A 21,034-nucleotide genomic window follows, 5' to 3' on the forward strand; every position below is an offset into this window, starting at 1 on the left:
GCTGACCATTCTCAATCAGTACCCCGTTCCTGCCTTCTTCCCATACCCCCTGACTCCGCTATCCTTAAGAGCTTTATCTAGCTCTCTCTTGAATGCATTCAGAGAATTGGCCTCCACTGCCTTCTGAGGCAGAGAATTCCACAGATTTACAACTCTCTGACTGAAAAAAAAAATCCTCATCTCCGTTCTAAATGGCCTACCCCTTATTCTTAAACTGTGGTCCCTGGTTCTGGACTCCCCCCAACATTGGGAACATGTTTCCTGCCTCTAACGTGTCCAACCCCTTAATAATCTTATACGTTTCGATAAGATCCCCTCTCATCCTTCTAAATTCCAGTGTGGACAAGCCTAGTCGCTCCAGTCTTTCAACATATGACAGTCCCGCCATTCCGGGAATTAACCTAGTAAACCTAGTGTAGATGGGACATGTTGGTTGGTGAGGGCAAGTTTGGGCAAAGGGGCTGTTTCCCCTGGCTCCTAGTCTAAAGATTGGTCCCGGCACTAAACATCACCTATTCCTTTTCTCCAGACATGCTGCCTGACCCGCAGGGTTACTCCAACATTATGTGTCCACTATCTCCCAAACACTGGCTCATGTGTACAGGCTGCCCACAAGTCAAGAATATGTAACATGGGAATATGTAACATGGTATCCATTTACAACATTTCAATTCTAAGTATACTTAAGGTACTTATTTCAACTGTGTTCTGCTTTAATTATGGATGGGCAAGACATTTTTCCAGCTGCGTTTGGCACATCAAAGGCAGACATTCCCATCGCTCCATATTCCGAATGAATCGTTCACATTGCCACAGAGGTCTGAACTGACCTGTTTCTCTATCCCACCCATAAGGTCATGTGATAGGAATAGAATTAGGCCATTCGGCCCATCAAGTCTACGCCATTCAATCATGGCTGATCTATCTCTCCCTCCTAACCCCATTCTCCTGCCTTCTCCCCGTAACCCCTGACACCCGTACTAATCAAAAATCTATCTACCTCTGCCTTAAAAATATCCATTGACTTGGCCTCCACAGCCCTCTGTGGCAAAGAGTTCCACAGATTCGCCACCCTCTGACGATATAGATTCCCCCTCATCTGCTTCCTAAAGGAGCATTGCTTTATTCTGAGGCTGTGCCTTCTGGCTCCAAACGTTCCTAGTGGAAACATCATCTCCACACCCACTCTATCCATTGACCCAGGCTCCTTGTTTCCATCTCTGAACTTCTGTCTGCATCGTTACTTCTGCCCTCTAAAAACATTGTTTATTTTCCGGCCATAATATATATCGCTTCTGGTAAAAATCCATCTCCTTTGCTACTTTCGCAGTTTGTTTTATGACAACAGGGAAGCTTTGTTAATTCAGATTACAAAGCAATCTTGAATATATTGGAATCCATAATTGTGCTCATCATGCAAAGGATAGTGCAGGCCACTTGCCTGAGTTATAATAATTCTATTACTGTCTAATGTACCAGATCTGCAGTCATTAATTTTATTGGGAATTTTAAGCACTCTGTGATTAGCAGGCTTTTATTTGCGTGAGTCACTGCAAGGCTTTGACCATGTGTCTGCACTTTCCCTTCACTTCCCATTGATTTATCGGGCTCTATCTTCAGGAGTGCCTTCAGTCACCGCAGTGTGGACTTTCCTGCCCGCCATCTCTCCGTGTGTAATTGTATACTTTAGAACAGCAGGACCTTTGAGTAGTACCTCCAAGATGGCGCCCGGCGCCCAACCTGCAAGATGGCGCCCGGCTCCCAACCTCCAAGATGGCGCCCGGCCCAGGCGACCCTGTATGTGCCGGTCACAGAACTGGATTTGCAATCACCACGAAACATAGAAAACAGGTGCAGGAGGAGGCCATTTGGCCCTTCGAGCCAGCACCGCCATTCATTGTGATCATGGCTGATCGTCCACAATCAGTAACCCGTGCCTGCCTTCTCCCCGTATCCCTTGATTCCACTAGCCCCTAGAGCTTTATCTAACTCTCTTTTAAATTCATCCAGTGAATCGGCCTCCACTGCCCTCTGTGGCAGAGAATTCCACAAATTCGCAACTCTCTGGGTGAAAAATATTTTTCTCGCCTCAGTTTTAAATGGCCTCCCCTTTATTCTTAGACTGTGTGGCCCCTGGTTCTGGACTCCCCCAACATTGGGAACATTTTTCCTGCATCTAGCTTGTCCAGTGCTTTTATAATTTTATACGTCACCCATTACAATCGCCCCACTCTTTTAACCCTCTACTCCTGCAGCACCATTTCTTACTGTAACTATGCTCTTCTATATATTCCCGTTACTCCCTTTATCATGTATCTGCCTGCCGTGAATGGCTCGATTGTAATCGTGTATTGTCTTTCCACCGAGTGGTTAGCACGCAACAAAAGCTTTTCGCTGTACCTCGGTACACATGACAATGGACTTGTTCCCCAGGACAAACTCAGCGACTCTGTCACCTTTACACTGACACCACCAAACAGACCCACAAACAAACAAACAATCTGTGCTCATCTCAGTCTATCTCTTCACGGGACTGAAAGGCAGATGTCTTGATCAATTGGATCATAAGATCGTGATGGTAGAATTAGGCCATTCGGCCCATCAAGTCAACCCCGCCATTCAATCATGGCTGATCTATCTCTCCCTCCTAACCCCATTCTCCTCCCTTCTCCCCATAACCTCTGACACCCGTACTGATCAAGAATCTATCTATCTCTGCCTTGAAAATATCCACTGACTTGGCCTCCACTGCCTTCCATGGCTGCGAATTCCACTCATTTTAATTTTAATGTTGTGACATTTTTAATCATCTCACCATTGTGCTGCACAAGGTCAGGGAGTCCCTGACTACGCAGGTTCTGTTTATGAAACTCTGCCTTCCAATTGTGTAGGAAAATATAGCTGCAGATGCTGGTACAAATCGAAGGTATCACAAAGTGCTAGAGTAACTCAGCGGGTCAGGCAGCATCCCTGGAGAGAAGGAATGGGTGATGTTTCGGGTCGAGACCCTTCTTCAAACTGTCCTTCCAATTAATGCTGTCTCAGCAGCGAGCGTTCATTTCGAAGATGCTTTGACTAGTGTGAAGCATAAAGGTTGTGAGGTCTGAGTGTTTTGTACAGTGCATTTGTCACAAATTCCTTTTCTTTCGTCTTTCCGTGTGAAAGTGTAATGGGGCTTGGCAAGCCTTTGTAGCTGTGTGCCCTGGCTGCTCCCTGTGAGTGCTCCAGCACTTTGAAATCAGCTCTGCGCGTTTGAAGGCAGATTAATGATGCAGCGGCCCACTCGTGTTGCTGCATCTGAGCCTGATGTTCCGGCGATACCAGCCTCACTCACCCTGTCTGTGTGAAATAATCAAATCTCGGAAAAAGCTGCTCGCTGCTTGAGGTTCAATTAAACTGTCAGCATCCTTGGCACATCCTTCACACAGAGAGTGGTGAGTCTGTGGAATTCTCTGCCACAGAAGGTAGTTGAGGCCAGTTCATTGGCTATATTTAAGAGGGAGTTAGATGTGGCCCTTGTGGCTAAAGTGATCAGGGGGTATGGAGAGAAGGCAGGTACAGGATACTGAGCTGGATGATCAGCCATGATCATATTGAATGGCGGTGCAGGCTCGAAGGGCCAAATGGCCTACTCCTGCACCTATTTTCTATGTTTCTATGTTGGCATTGCATTTGATCTCATTCCGACCTCTTGTACATCTGCACACATCTACTGGCGCCTTTGCAACACCGTGTGCCTGTGTCTCCGCTCCACCTCAAATGCCCTTCGCTCCTTTGCTGTCTCCGCGCTCCATTCCTCTGCCCACGTCCCACCAGCCTCCCGTCATGTAGTCAACCAGCGTGGAAACAGGCCCTTCGGCCCAACTTGCCCACACCGGCCAACGTGCCCCATCTACACTGGTCCCACCTGCCTGTGTTTGGCTCATATCCCTCCAAACCTGTCCTATCCATGCACCTGTCTGATTGCTTCTAACACATTGCGATGGTCCCTGACTCAATCACTTCGTCCGGCAGCTCGTTCCATCCACCCACCACCCTTTGTATGAAATCGCTACTCCTTAGGTTCCTATAAAGTATCTCCCCCTTCACCTTAAACCTACGTCCTCTGGTTCTCTCTTCCCCTCGCCTGGGCAAGAGAGTCTGTGCATCCATCCGATCTATTCCTCTGCCCAATATCCCCTCTCATTAGGTTCCACTCAGCACCCACCAGCGTCTGCCCCACCCATTGGTAGGCACTGCTGTGTATGGGCCATTTTGCCACCTCCCTCTTCATCCTGATGCAAGGTCTTCAGCTGTAATGTTGACTCCTTTTGCCTCCACAGATGTTGCTCTGACCCGCTGAGCTCCTGCTTTTGTTCCACATTCTGACATCTGCAGTCTCACTTGTCCTCCCCTTCACCTCAAAAACCTATTTCTTAGCCCTGGGTTTTCAAACTTCTCTATTAACAGCTGTCATTCTTGATTAGTCCGGGTGTCAGAAGGCAGGAGAATGGGGTTAGGAGGGAGGGGTAGATCACCCATGATTGAATGGCGGAGTAGACCTGATGGGCCGAATGGCCTAATTCTATTCTTGTCACTTATGACCTTATCAGGCAATTGAGCCGTCCTACCAACGACTAGAGAGTAGTGCTGAAGATGGGTCTCGACCCGAAACATCACCCATTCCTTCTCTCCAGAGATGCTGCCTGACCCGCTGAGTTACTCCACTATCTTATGTCGACCTTTGATTTTAACCAGCATCTGCAGTTTTCTTTCCAAGAGAGTAGTCCGGGGCTACTATCTACCTCGTTGGAGACCTTCGGACTATCTTTAATCGGACTTTACTGGATATTATCTTGCACTAAACGTATTACCTTTATCCTGTATCTGCACACTGCGGACGGCCCGATTATAATCATGTGCAGTCATGTACGCGACTGGGGGTCACTAGAGAGGGACTACGCGCTGTCCACGGGCACCCTGGGGGACATCTGGGACCGTGGGGGTCAATAAACTAGACTCAACTATTATCTCCCTACACAGCTGTTCATTCTCAATCAGTACCCCGTCCCTGCCTTCTCCCCATACCCCCTGACTCCGCTATCCTTAAGAGCTCTATCTAACTCTCTCTTGAAAGCATCCAGAGAATTGGCCTCCACTGCCTTCTGAGGCAGAGAAATCCACAGATTTACAACTCGTTGACTGAAAAAGGTTTTCCTCATCTCCGTTCTAAATGGCCTACCCCTTATTCTTAAACTGTGGCCCCTAGTTCTGGACTCCTTCAACATTGGGAACATGTTTCCTGCCTCTAAGGTGTCCAACCCCTTAATAATCTTATTCGTTTCGATAAGATCCCCTCTCATCCTTCTAAATTCCAGTGTAGACAAGCCTAGCCGCTCCAGTCTTTCAACATTAGGTATGTAGGTTAATTGGCTGGGTAAATGTAAAAAAAAAAATTGTCCCTAGTGGGTGTAGGATAGTGTTAATGTACAGGGATCGCTGGGCTGCACGGACTTGGTGGGCCGAAAAGGCCTGTTTCCGGCTGTATATATATGATATGATATGATAACATACGACAGTCCCGCCATTCCGGGAATTAACCTAGTAAACCTACGCTGCACGCCCTCAATAGCAAGAATATCCTTCCTCAAATTTGGAGACCAAAACTGCACACAGTACTCCAGGTGCGGTCTCACTAGGGCCCTGTACAACTGCAGAAGGACCTCTTTGCTCCTATACTCAACACCTCTTGTTATGAAGGCCAACATTCCATTGGCTTTCTTCACTGCCTGCTGTACCTGCATGCTTCCTTTCAGTGACTGATGCACTAGGACACCCAGATCTCGTTGTATGTCCCCTTTTCCCCTTTTCCTTCATATTCTTACCACCAAAGTGGATAACCTCACACTTATCCACATTAAACTGCATTTGCCATGCATCCGCCCACTCACACAACCTGTCCAAGTCACCCTGCAACCTCATAGCATCTTTCTCACAGTTCACACTGCCACCCAGCTTTGTATCATCTGCAAATTTGCTAATAGTACTTTTAATTCCATAGTCCCTCTCTAGTAACACCGCCAGGGCGCGGACGTAACCCAGGAAAAGGGGCAGGCAGCCGGCTCGGGCAGGGCCCTCTTCCGCCTGGCGCCATGACTCACGGATGGCGTTGCATTGGCTGGCACATCAAAGCGAGTGTTAGGAGGATAGACAGAGAAAGCCAGAGTAACTCAGCGGGTCAGGCAGCATCTCTGGAGAGAAGAAATGGGTGACGTTTTGGGTTGAGATCTGACCCGAAATGTCACCCATTCCTTTTCTCCAGAGACGCTGTCTAACCCATGGAGTTACTCCAGCGTTTGGTGTCTGTCTTTGCTTTAAACCAAAGTCTGCAGTGCCTTCTTACACACGAGTTAGAAGGAGATGCAACTCATCGCATGGTGAAGCGGGAAATGCAGTGGAGTGCAGTGAGATTCTAAGGGAGACACAAAATGCTGGACTAACTCAGCGGGTCAGGCAGCATCTCAGGAGAGAAGGAATGGGTGACGTTTCGGGTCGAGACCCTTCTTCAGACTGAATGTAGTGCAACTCTACATGCGGGAGCAGGTAACTGTCAGGCCTGCAGTGACTGCATGGGGCACTGCACCTGGCTTCTCCTCCACCCTTGCAATGTGCATTGCTTGCAAATGCCTGCCGGCAGCCTGTTAGATTGTGACTGTGGTACTCAGGGTTATCTGTTCTTCAGTCAGCGGCTAATGAACGAGTGCAGGTCGCCACACTGGGGCAGGGGTGGCCACTTTACTGTAGTTTCCCACAGGCCTTCCCCGTCATGTAAAGTTTAGAGATACAGTGCGGAAACAGGCCCTTTTGGCCCACCGGGACCGCGCCGACCAGCGATCCCGGCACTATCCTACACCCACTAGGGACAATTTTTTTAAACATTTACCAAGCCAATTAACCTACATACCTGTACATCTCTGGAGTGTGGGAGGAAACCGAAGATCTCGGAGGAAACCCACGTGGGTCTTGGGGAGAACTTACAGACAGTGCCCGTAGTCGGGATTGAACCCGGGTCTCCGGCGTTGCATTGGCTGTCAGGCAGCTGCTCTACCACTGTGCCACCGTGACCGCCCTAAACCTGCTGCTGCGCCCTGTGTGTCTGCTACACCACGATTCGCAGCTTTTATCTGCCTTACCACTCGTGCAGTAACGTAAGAACAAATGTTCAGCAAGAAAGCAGTGGCTTTTCCCACCCTCGGGAGGACTCGGCACTCTGAGACCAGCCAGGGGCTGCACGGCAGCTGAGACTTTGCCCTGTAAACTGTGTTTGCGAGACAGTGGATCAGGTTTCCATTGACAGGCAGTCAGGCTCCACGCACCCAGTTCTGGGCCAACTAGGGGAAAGGCTGCAGGAGGATGGTTGGCTCTGATAACTAAGGGACTATTTCATATCGAGTTCCGCCATCGCTCCGAGAGGCAATTGGAAGGGTTGGGTTTCCTTCAGTTGTCACGTATACCGAGGTGCAGTGAAAGGCTGGAGGATAAAAAGCTGCAGATGCTGGTTAAAATCGAAGGTAGACACAAAATGCTGGAGTAAGATTTTTTTTTAGATTTAGAGATACAGCGCGGAAACAGGCCCTTCGGCCCACCGGGTCCGCACTGCCCAGCGATCCCCGCACATTAACACTATCCTACACACACCAGGGACAATTTTTACATTTACCCAGTCAATTAACCTACATAACTCAGCAGATCAGGCAGCATCTCAGGAGAGAAGGAATGGGTGACGTTTCGGGTCGAGACCCTTCTTCAGACTGATGTCAGGGGAGGGCAGTCCAAGCCTGTCCTATCCATGTACCTGTCTAACTGTTTCTTAAACGATGGGATAGTCCCAGCCTCAACTACCTCCTCTGGCAGCTCATTCCATGCACCCACCACCCTCTGGTTGAAAAAGTTACCCCTCGGATTCCTATTAAATCTTTTCCCCTTTTCACCTAGAACCTATGTCCTCTGGTCCTCGATTTTCCTTCTCTGAGTAAAAGACTCTGTGCATCTACCCGATCTATTCCTCTCAGTTCTCTGCAACCTGACAATTCAGTCGGCCCACACCACCAGCCTTCCAATCTTTTCACCCTCCTTATCGATCTCTTTTCAGGGCAGTCAGTTATTTTGCTTCCGTCCTCGTTCAGGGGGGTGAACTCCACGCATCGAGACTCCACTTTCAAACACGTCTCCTCCTCCTGTTGCATCTTTCTTTACCAATCTCTCTCATTCTTGTCCTCCTGGATCTTCACAGTTCCACCGATTGCAGCGTGCTCCCCCTTGTCCATTTTGTCCAGATGTTTCCTGGTTTTGAGGAGCTCAGCCCAAAATTAGGAATAATCCGGGAAAGAGTGGGTAGTATCTTCACCTTCCCCCATGCCTGTCCCCTTCTTTAACCTGGGTTAATTTTATCTTGCCTGCCAAAGCACATGGGAAGAAATTCCATTTTACTGTGAATTTCGCCGGGTTTTCCCCCAGCTGTGTTTGGCTTCTCTCTGCTCTGCTGGACGTGTGGATTAGGAACAGATTTTGGAGCGGGCCTCTTTGGTAGCATGGGGAGGGCGCGGGGGCTTTTGTGATGTAGCAAAAGATCCCCAAGCCCAGGGAGTGATATCAAACAAATGTGGACACCCAAGTTAAACGTTTCAATATGTAAGAAGGAACTGCAGATGCTGGTTTACACCGAAGCTAGACAAAAAATGCCAGAGTAAAACTCAGCGGTTCAGGCAGCATCTCTGGAGAAAAGGAGTGGGTGATGTTTCGGGAGGAGACCCTTCTTCAGACTTCAGGGTCAGGTTTTCAAAAAGGGTCTCGACCCCAAAAAGTCACCTATTCCTTTTCTCCAGAGATGCTGCCCGACCCGCTGAGTTACACCAGCTCTTGGTGTCTTCAATAAGGTTGAGTAAATCAGGAGATGTTTGTGCAAATCTCAAGAAGGTGTTTTAAGGAAATCTTCTCAGAAGGTGGAGAGGTTGAAGGAGGGAATTCTGGAACTTGGGCCTTTGACAGCTGGAGGCATGGGTGCTGCTGGAGGGGGGGTTTATCTGCAGGGAGGGGCAGCACAGCGGTCATCTATCAGAACTGCTGGCCGAGCTGTGAGGGTTCTGGCGACATGTTTCATCAACACCAAGACTTGCGGATTCTGTGTAGGAAGGAACTGCAGACGCTGGTTCCCACCGAAGATAGACACAAAATGGTGGAGTAACTCAGCGGGTCGGGCAGCATCTCTCGGGGGAAAAAGAATAGGTGACGTTTCGGGTCGAGACCCTTCTTCAGACTGAGAGTCAGGGGTGAGGGAGACTAGAGATATGAAAAGGTACAGAACAAATCAGTGCCACAATTGAGTTACTTTTTGGCGATCTTGTGGATTCTGAACGGTCCCGATCCGAGACGTCACCTATCCATGTTCTCCAGAGATGCTGCCTGACCCGCTGAGTTACTCCAGCACTCTGTGAAACGTCACCTATCCATGTTCTCCAGAGATGCTGCCTGACCCGCTGAGTTACTCCAGCACTCTGTGAAACGTCACCTATCCATGTTCTCCAGAGATGCTGCCTGACCCGCTGAGTTACTCCAGCACTCTGTGAAACGTCACCTATCCATGTTCTCCACAGATGCTGCCTGACCCTCTGAGTTACTCCAGCACTCTGTGAAACGTCACCTATCCATGTTCTCCACAGATGCTGCCTGACCCGCTGAGTTACTCCAGCACTCTGTGTCCATCGTACAGTTTCTATCTTTCAGCAAGGGCTTCGTTTTTAACTGCTCAATTCTCTTTCCACAAGGCCCTGTGTTCTGCTTGCCTGCCCCAACTTCATGACCTCTCATCCCTAAACCTCGTTGTGTTCTGTTAACTGAGGCCTCGTGATCGCTCCTGGAGTTACCCACTCTATCACAGCAACAAAATAAGAATGTCATTGTTTTTTTTCGGACATGTGACAATAATAAACACTCTTAACTCGTTACTCTCAGCGGCCAGGAGCATACACTCCAGACAAAGACACAAAGTGCTGGAGTAACTCAGCGGGTCAGGCAGCATCCTTGGAGAACAAGGATAGGTGGCGTTTCGGGTCGGGACCTTTCTTCAGACCGGAAACGTCACCTATCCATGTTTTTCAGAGATACTGCCTGACCCGCTGAGTGACTCCAACGTTTTGTGTCTTTGCTTGGTAAACCAGCATCTGTCGTTCCTTGTTTCACTCCAGTGTTGCCTCCTACCCCCTCCCACCAATGCCATTCAAAACCTACCCCTTCATCCATCTTTTGACACGTGTGTGTGTGTGCGTGTTTCTGTGCGTGTGCGTGTTTGTGTGCGTGTTTGTGTGCGTGTGCATCTGCGTGTTTGTGCGCGTGTTTGTGCGCGTGTGCGTGTGACTACCCATGGACAAACCACATCAAGACTGGGGGTGTTCACATTCGGGGCATTGTTGAGGAATGGTGTACAAACCGAGCAGGAACAACATTTGTGTAATCTCAGTAGGACAGCCAACATTGACGGTGAAAGAAATATTCCGGCTCCACTCCGCCCAACGCAGTAGATCTCCCCGCGGTTTTGCCCGTTGCCTCCCGGCGTTTGACCTGGGTGGTAACCGTGTGCTGGCCGCGGGTGGAGATGTGGCGGCCAGTGGCGGAGCGAGAGCAGTCATAGCCTTAATGTTGTCAGGAGGACAGTGTAGACTGTTGATATCACCATCTTTGTCGCCTTCCCTCTGCCTCCCCCCCCCCTCCCTCCCCCCCCCCCCCCCCTCCTCCCTTGTCATGGCATCTTTCAAACCACGGGACTGACCCTGTCCCCTCCATCTGTCTTTTCCTACCCAGAATCCCCTCAAATCCTACCATACAACAAAGAGGCCAGAGGCATAGTGACCGAGGGTGGAGACGATGGCAAGAGCGGCCACAACACGCTGATGATCGGAGCCATTGCGGGCGGAGCCGCGCTCCTCCTCTTGGTCGCCGTCATCGTGGCCTTCGTCGTCGTGCGCAGGCGGCAGCGGACCTTCAAGGGGGACTACAACACCAAGAAGCACGTCTTTGGCAACGGCTACGGTAAGGCAGGCATGCTGCCGCCGGGGCCCCAGCAGCGCCCCTACCCGGAGTCTGATGAGGACAAGAAGCTCTCCTCCATGAACGTAAGTTACGAGAGCGAGAGGAAGGTCGCCCGAGACGGCGCCGACTTCGACACGGACTCCAAGCGCCCATACTTCACGGTGGACGAGAGCGACGAGCTGGAGGAACGGACACCGAGCTTCCAGTATCCGCCCGACCTGACGGAAGACATGGTCTCGCAGAACGACGGCTCCATCATCTCAAAGAAAGAGTGGTATGTCTAGAGTGGCGGAGCTGTGGTGCGGGCCAACGGCAGAGTGTCCAAACTCTGGCCCAGGTGGTCCCCTGTAAAGAACTCTGCAACAGCTAAGCTCTTAACGATTACAATGCGGTTTATTTTTCACATTTCATTCAACAACGACGACAACAACAACAACAACTAAAAAAAAGTGCTAAAGACAATTATTTGATAAACATGACTGGTTTGTACAGCACTCACGGGGAGAGGCCCACTCTCTGCCAGCTGGACTTGCTGAGAAAGCTGATGCTGCACCACTAAACTCAACAGATAACTTGTGCTAAACACTGGAAACTTGGGCGGCCACTTCTGTGGCTGCATTACCTTGACCGTCATTATCTTAGCCATTAATTTATAACCACTAACCGGGACTGGACATGACTAATAACTCGCTGGCGTCTGCCAGTCAATGGTTGGTTTAGCTTGGTGACCAACTGATGATGGCATGCAATTAGCGACTTTTAAAACTCCATTAAATGGAGAGGATGTGGGGAAAACTGAAGCTCACTAATCCTCCGGCTGGCAGCTTCTGATGGCAGTTAGCTGATACCAGTCTCAAAGGCCCAAATTTCTTTAAATCGCACATAACTCTTAACACCATACACAGTCCTGTTGGGCACCTTAAGTGACTTGTAAATGTTTTGTTTTTAGGGTCACAGACTTGTTAAAACATTTATTTTTTATTTTTTAATTGCTTTGAAGCAAAATGAATTTGCCTGCAAGAAAAAGTAGATTTCATTCCTCTCCCGAATGAAGTTGTGGTTGCAGATCCGACGTTCCTGCATGTGAGTTTGTCTTGCGTCACATCTGAACATTGTGTCCCTTTTGTGGAGCTTCTATGGTGCAAGGAAACGCTTCCTCTCACGAACCCTGACAAACCTCGGCAGCATTTTAAAAGATCGAGGTTCAATCGTTGAGTCTCTGGATGCATGTTTCAAAATTCTCTTTAACAAAGTGTTTGATGTGCTCCATTTTGCCTAACGTCAGCTCTGTACTATAATGTATATTTCAGACTACTTCCATCATGTCAGATTTCTCGTAGTGCTTCGCCATGTCCATCTCTAGTCTGGTTTGATGTAACTTAAGCCCTAATGTTTTGCAAAACAAATTTCTTTACCTCTTTCCTTGCGGGCCCCAATCAATTGACCCTCGATGGTAGACGTTACTGGTGGACAGGATCGCAGTGTGAGGGATTTGCAAATGCTAGTCAGACGGAGTTGGAGTAAAGTGAAGGGAACTTCTGCTTACTGACGAACGTCCGAAATTGAAATGCTGAAAATCGTCAGGCAGTCAAAAAGGGAGAGAGAGAGAGATCAATCTTTCAGCACGATGGCGGTCCCATCAGGACCAGAATGAAGAGAAGCTGCCGTGAGGTTTATTGTCCGGTCTGGACCTGCACAGGTCTGATCCAGGAGTGATCCGGATTAGTCTGTTACCATAAGCACCAACGCAGTTGCTTATTCATGCGGAGTTTGTAAAGTAATCGGTGTACATAGGGTTGCCAACTGTCCCGTATTAGCCGGGACATCCTGTATTTTGGCCTAAATTGGTTTATCCCATACAGGACCGCCCTTGTCCCGTATTAGTCACCCTTGTCCCGCTGTCAGCCGGGACAGTGTAGGCTAACAGAGGAGGAGCGGGGCCGAGTGTGTTCGCCTAACGGAGGTTGCGTAGCAGCCCGCCTCCCGGCCCGGGCGGCCGCCATTGGTGGAGCGGGAGCACGTGGCCGCTGGCTGGGTGAGGTCGCGTGGGGCGCGGGGCGGTGACGTCGCCTTGTCCCGTATTTGGGAGTGGGATAGTTGGCAACACTAGGTGTGCATGCAATGATGATAAATACAGAGATTAGTACAATGCCAAGCGCAGAATGGTGCAAGATTGCAGTGCAATCTGAGGTGGTGTAAAAAATATATAAAATGTTAAAGTGTAATGACTGAATGAGGTGCAAGTGTGGTGTAAGAATTGAGTGCCATCAGTTGCAGATGTTCCTATTGTAGCACAGTAGGATGCCAACCAAGCCTGCTCACCAAACAATGACTTAACACCTTCCAGCTTTGGTCCTCCATTCCCCTGTTAATTTGGTAAATAACTGCAGTTTGTCTGATTGTGGGCAGTGGGTTTGTGCTGTAATCAGCGTTGCACCTCCCTAACAGTACTAACACATGGGGCATTGTGCAGAGTAACAAGCAACATCGCAGCCGAGCAAGATGCTATCAGGCAGCACAGCTCTCCCTTTGTTCCACAATTGCCAATGCATCAAGAGTAACATTTGAAAACCGCCTACAAACACAGTGGCAGAAATGTTATCGGTAAATAATAATTGTAACATTGTGCTGCCCTGGCTACAAGACTACGTCTCCTCAAATCCAAGCAACAGATTCCCATCTGGCCTTGAGCCTTCTGTGAACGGGAATGCGTGTAAAACAAGGGGCAGTGGGTCTTGTGATGTTGAATGAGAGAGTGGTACGGGCAAGGGGCATAGCAAGCACCTGCCAAAACACAGGGCAGTGCCATAGAGTTAGGGGGCAGTGAGACTACACTGCTGTCAATCGTAGAAACATAGAAAATAGGTGCAGGAGGAGGCCATTTGGCCCTTTGAGACAGCACCGCCATTCATTGTGATCGTGGCTGATCATCCACAATCAGTAACCCGTGCCTGCCTTCTCCCCATACCCCTTCATTCCACTAGCCCCTAGAGCTCTATCTAACTCTCTTTTAAATTCATCCAGTGAATTGGCCTCCACTGCCCTCTGTGGCAGAGAATTCCACACATTCACAACTCTCTGGTTGAAAACGTTTCTTCTCATCTCAGTTTTAAATGGCCTCCCCTTTATTCTTAGACTGTGGCCCCTGGTTCTGGACTCGCCCAACATTGAGAACATCTTTCCTGCATCTAGCTTGTCCAGGCATTTTATCCGTTTCTATAAGATCCCCCCTCATCCTTGGGAGGAACGTGCATAAAACTTGAGGAGGCTGGAGGTGCACGTCAGATCAATCACAAGGGTGTTGGGGGTTACGGGAGGAAGGCAGGAGAATGGGGCTAGGGGGGAAAGATAGATCAGCCGTGATTGAACGGCGGAGTAGACGATGGGCCGAATGGCCTAATTCTGTTCCCATCACTTATGAACTTATGAGATGAGTTGTGACATTTGAGTCCTGTAGCCTTATCAAAATCATGATGGATTACTGAGCTGTGCAGTGCTGTGCTGGCCTTGTCACTGAGTTAATAAGCCAGCACATGGTAATATTTGTAAGTTTAACAATGTCTTCTGCAAAAGACAAGGGTCAGTAAATGTGCATGAAGCTAACTGATTGCAATAGGATTGGTGCTGTCTCATCCATTTTGAGAGAAGAAACAAGCCATCCATCGCCTGCATAGCCTCAATGTGAGCACACTGTTTATTCCCCAACTTGTGTCTGGCTTTTGGTCACCTGGGATGAGGAGTAAACGTGAGCCTTGCCAGGACTATCGACATCTGTCCGCGGCCGCCTAATGTTTAAGAAACATTTAGTCAAGTACAAGGATATAGGACAGGTTGAGAGGGATATGGGTCAAACGCAAGCAGGTGGGACTAGTGTAGTTGGGACATGTCGGTCGGTGTGGGCAAGTTGGGCCTGTTTCTACACTGTATCACTCTATGACTCTATCCCAAAAAATTAGAAAAATTAAGAAGCTAAGTCGGAAGATGAAGCTGAAGGGGAGGTTCTGCTCAAACAGCCTAATCCTGCTACTAGTTCTAGCGTTCTGCATTGTGGTCAATGTTCAAAGACACTGAAACCAGACTATGAAAATCAAATGTAGTCAATACAGGTTTCGTAGATCTTAAGATAATTGTTATAACTGTGAGTGGTCCATTAGTCTGAGGCACTGTGATTAGCGCTCACTTCAGTTTAGATTATTGTCACGTGTACCGGGGAACAGTGAAAAGCTTTTGTGTGCTAACCAGTCAGCGGAAAGACAAGACACGATTGCAATCAAGTCATTTACAGCGTATAGAAACGTAGAAAACAGGTGCAGGAGCCGGCCATTCGGCCCTTCGAGCCAGTGTTACCATTCATCATGATCATCCAAAATCAGTACCCCGTTCCTGCTTTCTCCCCATATCCCTTGATTTCGTTAGCCCAAAGAGCTAAATCTAACTCTCCCTTGAAAACATCCAGTGAATTGGCCTCCGCTGCCTTCTGTGGCAAAGAATTCCACGGATTCACAACTCTCTGGGCGAAAAGGTTTGTCCTCATCTCAGTCCTAAATGGCCTACCCAGTGAATTGACCTCCATAGATAGATACATGATAAGGGAATAACGTTTAGTGCAAGGTAAAGCCAGTGTAGTCCGATCAAGGATAGTCCGAGGGTCACCAATGAGGTGCTCTCTGGTTGTGGTAGGATGGTCATATTTCCTTTTGGTACAAAGGGCGATTGTTCGATGTGTTGAGGTGGCTCTTGGAACAGTCTTCAGAGCTGGGTTTTTACAAAGGCTTGTGCCACTGCACCACATTGTTAAACAAAGCACAAAATACCACAGATGCTGACATTTGAAATCAAAACAGCAAAAAGGTTCAGAAAGACCCAGAGGCTGGGCAGTTCCATTGGTGAGGGTGGGTTGAAATTGTAACTCTCTCTGACGTTGCTAAAGCATTTGCTCATTTTCATTCAGCTCAATTTTTAATAATTCCCCCCCCCCCCCCCCCCCCCCCCCCCCCGAGGACCTTTTTCAAATAACCTTTGGCATTTTAAACCTACCTGTTTAGGAATTCTTACAGAGCAGATTTATTTTGTGGCGTTTAGCAGGGATATTGGTGTGGGTTTAACTCTGGGCAGAATGGTGGTGTGAAGCATGAGGTGTGTACAGTCCATCGTCAGAGCCAAGCGGCTGTGGATTGGAGTTGGGCAGGCGTGCAGTGCTGCCAGAGATCACCGGAGATCACCGGAGCACCGCTCCAACACCTCTGTGGAAAAACAGTCAAAATAACCAGCGGGGAATTTAACAGCGGCTGCTCTGGCCCCAGTGACTGCTCTGGCCCCAGTGACCGCTCTGGCCCCAGTGACCGCTCTGGCACCTGAAGCATCAGCACTGCAACACTGGTTGTGGGCTAGCGGGTGGTTGGACCATCATGGTAATACTGTGCTGGCTGATGGGGGTCAGTGAGGGAGGAGGTCTGATGTCACAGGTTTAAATATCAGGGAGGCAGCAACATGGAGATTAGACATGTAACCTGTGAAACTGGCTGCTTTGGAGCGGGGCGTTGAGTCGTTAAGTCGGGGAGAGATTAATCAGAAGCACTGGCATTGCTGGACTCTCCAAGCCCCCAAACGTTGCCCATCTAAGTCGGAGCGGTAGCCAATTATCTCCTGGCCCTCACCTTAATGCATTCCTTTTGTTTGAACGGGGACCAATAGGGTGTCTGTGTGTGTTCGCATGTGTGTTTATTCGTGTCTGTCTGTGTGTGCCTGTGTGTGTGTGTCCGTGTGTGTGTGTGTCCGTGTGTGTGTGTTTATTTGCATGTGTGTTTATTCGTGTCCGTGTGTGTGTGTCCGTGTGTGTGTGTGTGTGTGTGTGTGTGTGTGTGTGTATGTATGTGTGTGTGTTCGTGTGTGTGTCTGGGTGTGTGTCTGGGGAGCAACAGAAAGAGGATCACTGTGTGAGACTTGGGACCAAAAGAGAGAGAAAAGGAGTGTGTGGACTGGGGACCAAAGGAGGGTGGGGAGGGAAGAGGTGGAGAGAGAGAGAGAGAGAGAGAGCGACAGAGGGGTGGGCTAGAGTGCATGGTCGGAGTCGACAGGGTGTCAGGGGTTATGGGGAGAAGGTGGAAGAATGGGGTTGAGAGAGAAAGATAGATCAGCCATGATTGAATGGCGGCGTAGACTTGATGAGACGAATGTCCTAATTCTGCTCCTATAACTTATGACCTGATGAACAGAAAGGGGGAGAGAGAGCACACAGCAACTGTGGGCCATCAGGGAGAGAGAGAGTGACTGGGGGCCAAAGACGAGTGAGAGATTGAGGGACTGAGAGACAAATTGTTTGATGACTCTGTAATTATCTGTGATCCAGCACCTCTGTGCAATTTGCTGTTTTTCATGTTCCTCTGTTGGCCTTTCTGGAAGTTGGAACTTTCTACCCGCCTATCTCAGGTGAAGATGTCCCTGTGGACATAGCTGGGCAGTTTGTGGCACACACGAGTCATTCTGTGCGAAGGAATAGGACTGGCTCAGAAGCTTTGAGTTTCCACACTGGGCGAATATTTCCTGTGAGCTTGAGTGAGCGTAATAACTCTTGGCGAGCGCTGGAGTCTCGCCAGTGGGGCAAGGTGGCGGGAACGTGATTTATTTAATTACGGCATTTGCAGTTCAGCGTGGAGTCTGAGGTCGTCTACTCTGGACCCAAGGAAGCTACATCATGATGCTTTTTAAATGGATGTTAAGCAGCGACTGTGGAAGGACAAAAGGACTTTGGAGTCCACAAATCATTAAAAGTCAGGAAATGAGGACAAGAAACTTTCAAGAAAGGCTAATTGAATGTTGCTCTTCTCTGGGAGTGAGTGGAATGCTAAAGGTAGATGAGCTAGTTTCACACGGGCTTTTTTTAGATTCACTGCAGCACTACATTCCACTTCAAGCACTGCACTTCAGGAAGGATATCTCACAGTGGAGACTCCCTGCAATGATACCGGGAATGACGTTGTGCAAGCAGGTACATTGAACAAGGCTTGAATCGCCTTGCCTATTGATAACTGAGTGCCAACCTGACCAGGCGATAGATGAAAGAAAGACAATTAACAAAGTCAATATGAAGAGACCTTTTACTCAGGTCAAGAATGATAGTTCATATAATTGTGGCTTTGCTGTTCCTGAATAAAATCAGGCAGGGCTTTAGACTTTAGAGATATAGGGTGGCAACAGGCCATTCGGCCCACCGAGTCCGTGCCGACCAGCAAACACCCCGTACACTAGCACTATTCTACACACAATTTACAATTTTACTGAAGCAAATTAACCTGCAAACTCACACGTCTTTGGAGGTTTGTTTAGTTTATAGATACAGTGCTGAAACAGGCCCTTCAGCCCACCGAGCCCGCGCTGACCAGCGATCCCCATACATTAGCACTACCCTACACACACTAGGGACATTTACATTCATACCAAGCCAATTAACCTGTGAACCTGTACGTTTTTGGAGTGTGAGGGGAAACTGGAGCACCCGGAGGAAACCCACATGGTCACGGGGAGAACGTACCAACTCCGTACAGACAGCACCCGTAGTCAGGATTGAACCCGGGTCCCCAGCCCCGATAAAAGTCTGAATCTGCTGGAAAACACTTGGGTCTCTCCAAACTGAGATTGATATATTTTTGTATGGTCAGGCCATAGCTGCCTGAAATTGGCAGCACACGTAGATAGAGTGGTAGAGAAGACTTATACTTGGCTTGCCTTCATCGGTCGGGGCATTGCGTGCAAGAATCAGGAGATCATGTGTAGGAAAAAAACTGCAGACGCTGGTTTAAATCGAAAGTAGACACAAAATGCTGGAGTAACTCAGCGGGTCAGGCAGCATCTCGAGAGAGAAGGAATGGGTGACGTTTCGGGTCGAGACCCTTCTTCAGACTGAGAGTCAGGGGTGAGGGAGACTGGCGGTATGAAAAGGTACAGAACAAATCAGTGCCACAATTGAGTTACATTTTGGCGATCTTGTGGATTCTGAACGGTCCCGACCCGAGATGTCACCTATCCGTGTTCTCCAGAGATGCTGCCTGACCCGCTGAGTTACTCCAGCACTCTGTGAAACGTCACCTATCCATGTTCTCCACAGATGCTGCCTGACCCGCTGAGTTACTCCAGCACTCTGTGAAACGCCACCTGTCCATGTTCTCCACAGATGCTGCCTGACCCTCTGAGTTACTCCAGCACTTTGTGTCCATAGTGCAGTTTCTCACTTTCAGCAAGGTTTTGATTTTTAAATGCTGATTTTTCTTTCCACAAGGCCCTGTGTTCTGCTTGCCTGCCCCAACTTCATAACCTCTAATCCCTAGACCTCGTTCTGTTCTGCCAACTGAGGCCTGTTGAGTGCACCTGAATTGGCGGCCGCCATTGGTGGAGCGGGAGCACGTGGCCGCTGGCTGGGTGAGGTCACACGGGGCGGTGGGGTCACCCTTTGTCCCTTATTTGGGAGCGAGGAAGTTGGCAACCCTAGGAAGAGCAGAGTTTCGGAGCAGAATAAAATTAATTCACTGTAATGACCCCCCCCCCTGCCCCCCCATATTTGCAGCTTTTCATGAACAGGAGCAGTATTCTCTGACCAGAACTGTCTTTACAAATTTGCTCTTTAGAAAGAGAAAGAAAGCAGTATACTGAGGGGAGGGGGAGGAAAAAAAAGTCTGTAAGTGTCCTTGAAAACACTTGGTCGTGGACCTGTAGACCAACACAAAGCAATGTTTTAACAAGAATTTGTAAACAGTGCTTAAAATTCTAAGTGGATCTCAGCAGGAATTGCAGATAATCCTCTTCACCAACACATTCCTCCAGTAAAATAAAATTGATATTCAGGCACCAGGCTGTTTCTTAGTGCGAGAAAGAACTACAGATGCTGGTTTAAACCGAAGATAAACACAAGAAGCTGGATTAACTCAGCGGGGCAGGCAGCATCTCTGGAGAGAGGGAATGGCTGTTTCTTGGGACTGACTATGTTACTCCTACTTTTTATCTAATTGCCTTGTTTGTATCCTGCAAAGAATATTATGGTGTCACAAAATGCTGGAGTAACTCAGCATTTTGTGATACCATAACTCAGCATTATGGTATCACAAAATGCTGGGGTAACTGAGTAAGGCAGCATCTCTGGAGAAAAGGAATGGGTGACGTTTCGGGTCGAGACCCTTCCCCAGACTGAAAGTCGGCCTAATTCCCAATGAGCAGTATCTGTAGCTGGGTTCTGTTCGTTGTCGACTCTGATTTCAATCGACTCTCGATTTTGTGTTTGGAGAAATGGACACTTTTTTGGTGAATGTTTTTTTCGGGTGTGTAAGCTCAGATTATCACGCTCTCTCTTCCAGAACTCTTGGCCCATCTTACTCTGCCATTGTGCACTAGCATGACGTTCCTAATTCCTCATGACAAATTCATTTAGGATGGGGCGAGGTTAGGTAACCATGGCTGGTTGTTTAGACCAGCAGGTTGCCATGGTTATGTTTGAAGTGTCCTGCATTTGCCATGTCCATAGAATCTTGTTAACTATTGTGCAGATGAAACCATTTTGTAAACTGTGCTGTGTAACTGTTTTGTACAATGTTGCTGAGGCAATCTGTTTTACTTGCTGCTTTCTTTCCTGTTGATTCTCTTTATACGGATTCTCTGGTTGAAGGTGGTTCATTGGTGGATCTTGCCTTTACTGTTATGTGCCGAACTGTGTGAAAATGTTTAAAATCTTACATGGGAGGGGGAAATTTTTTTAAAATAAAAATCCAAATGAAAATACAATTGACCTGCTGTTTTCATTCCATTGTTGGTTTTGATCCAGTGTCGTATCCGGACTCTGACACCTTTGTTCCCAGTATAAGGAGGACTTATCCAGACTTCAGACGAAAAGCTGGAGTAACCCAGCGGGACGGGCAGCATCTCTGGAGAGAAGGAATGGGTGGCGTTTCGGGCCGAGACCCTTGTTCTTGCTATCCAGACTTCA

At 48.6% G+C, this 21,034-nt stretch overlaps 1 protein-coding gene across 6 annotated transcripts in view; it reads left to right on the top strand.

The window, feature by feature from the left end:
* nectin1b (nectin cell adhesion molecule 1b) overlaps window positions 1-21,034 on the top strand; it is a 370,202-nt gene that overhangs the window by 173,757 nt on the left and 175,411 nt on the right. Inside the window, exon 6 of one of the 6 annotated variants that reach the window (XM_078426911.1) lies at window positions 10,837-20,818. The exons of the other annotated variants lie outside the window; for them this stretch is intronic. Coding sequence (XP_078283037.1) covers window positions 10,837-11,348 — 512 coding nt within the window. The 3' untranslated portion in view covers window positions 11,349-20,818. Of the gene's footprint in view, window positions 1-10,836; window positions 20,819-21,034 lie in introns of those variants that run through there. 6 annotated transcript variants of the gene reach the window in all.

The sequence above is a fragment of the Rhinoraja longicauda genome, chromosome 32 (genome assembly GCF_053455715.1).
Source record: "Rhinoraja longicauda isolate Sanriku21f chromosome 32, sRhiLon1.1, whole genome shotgun sequence".
NCBI classification, from domain to species: domain Eukaryota; kingdom Metazoa; phylum Chordata; class Chondrichthyes; order Rajiformes; family Arhynchobatidae; genus Rhinoraja; species Rhinoraja longicauda.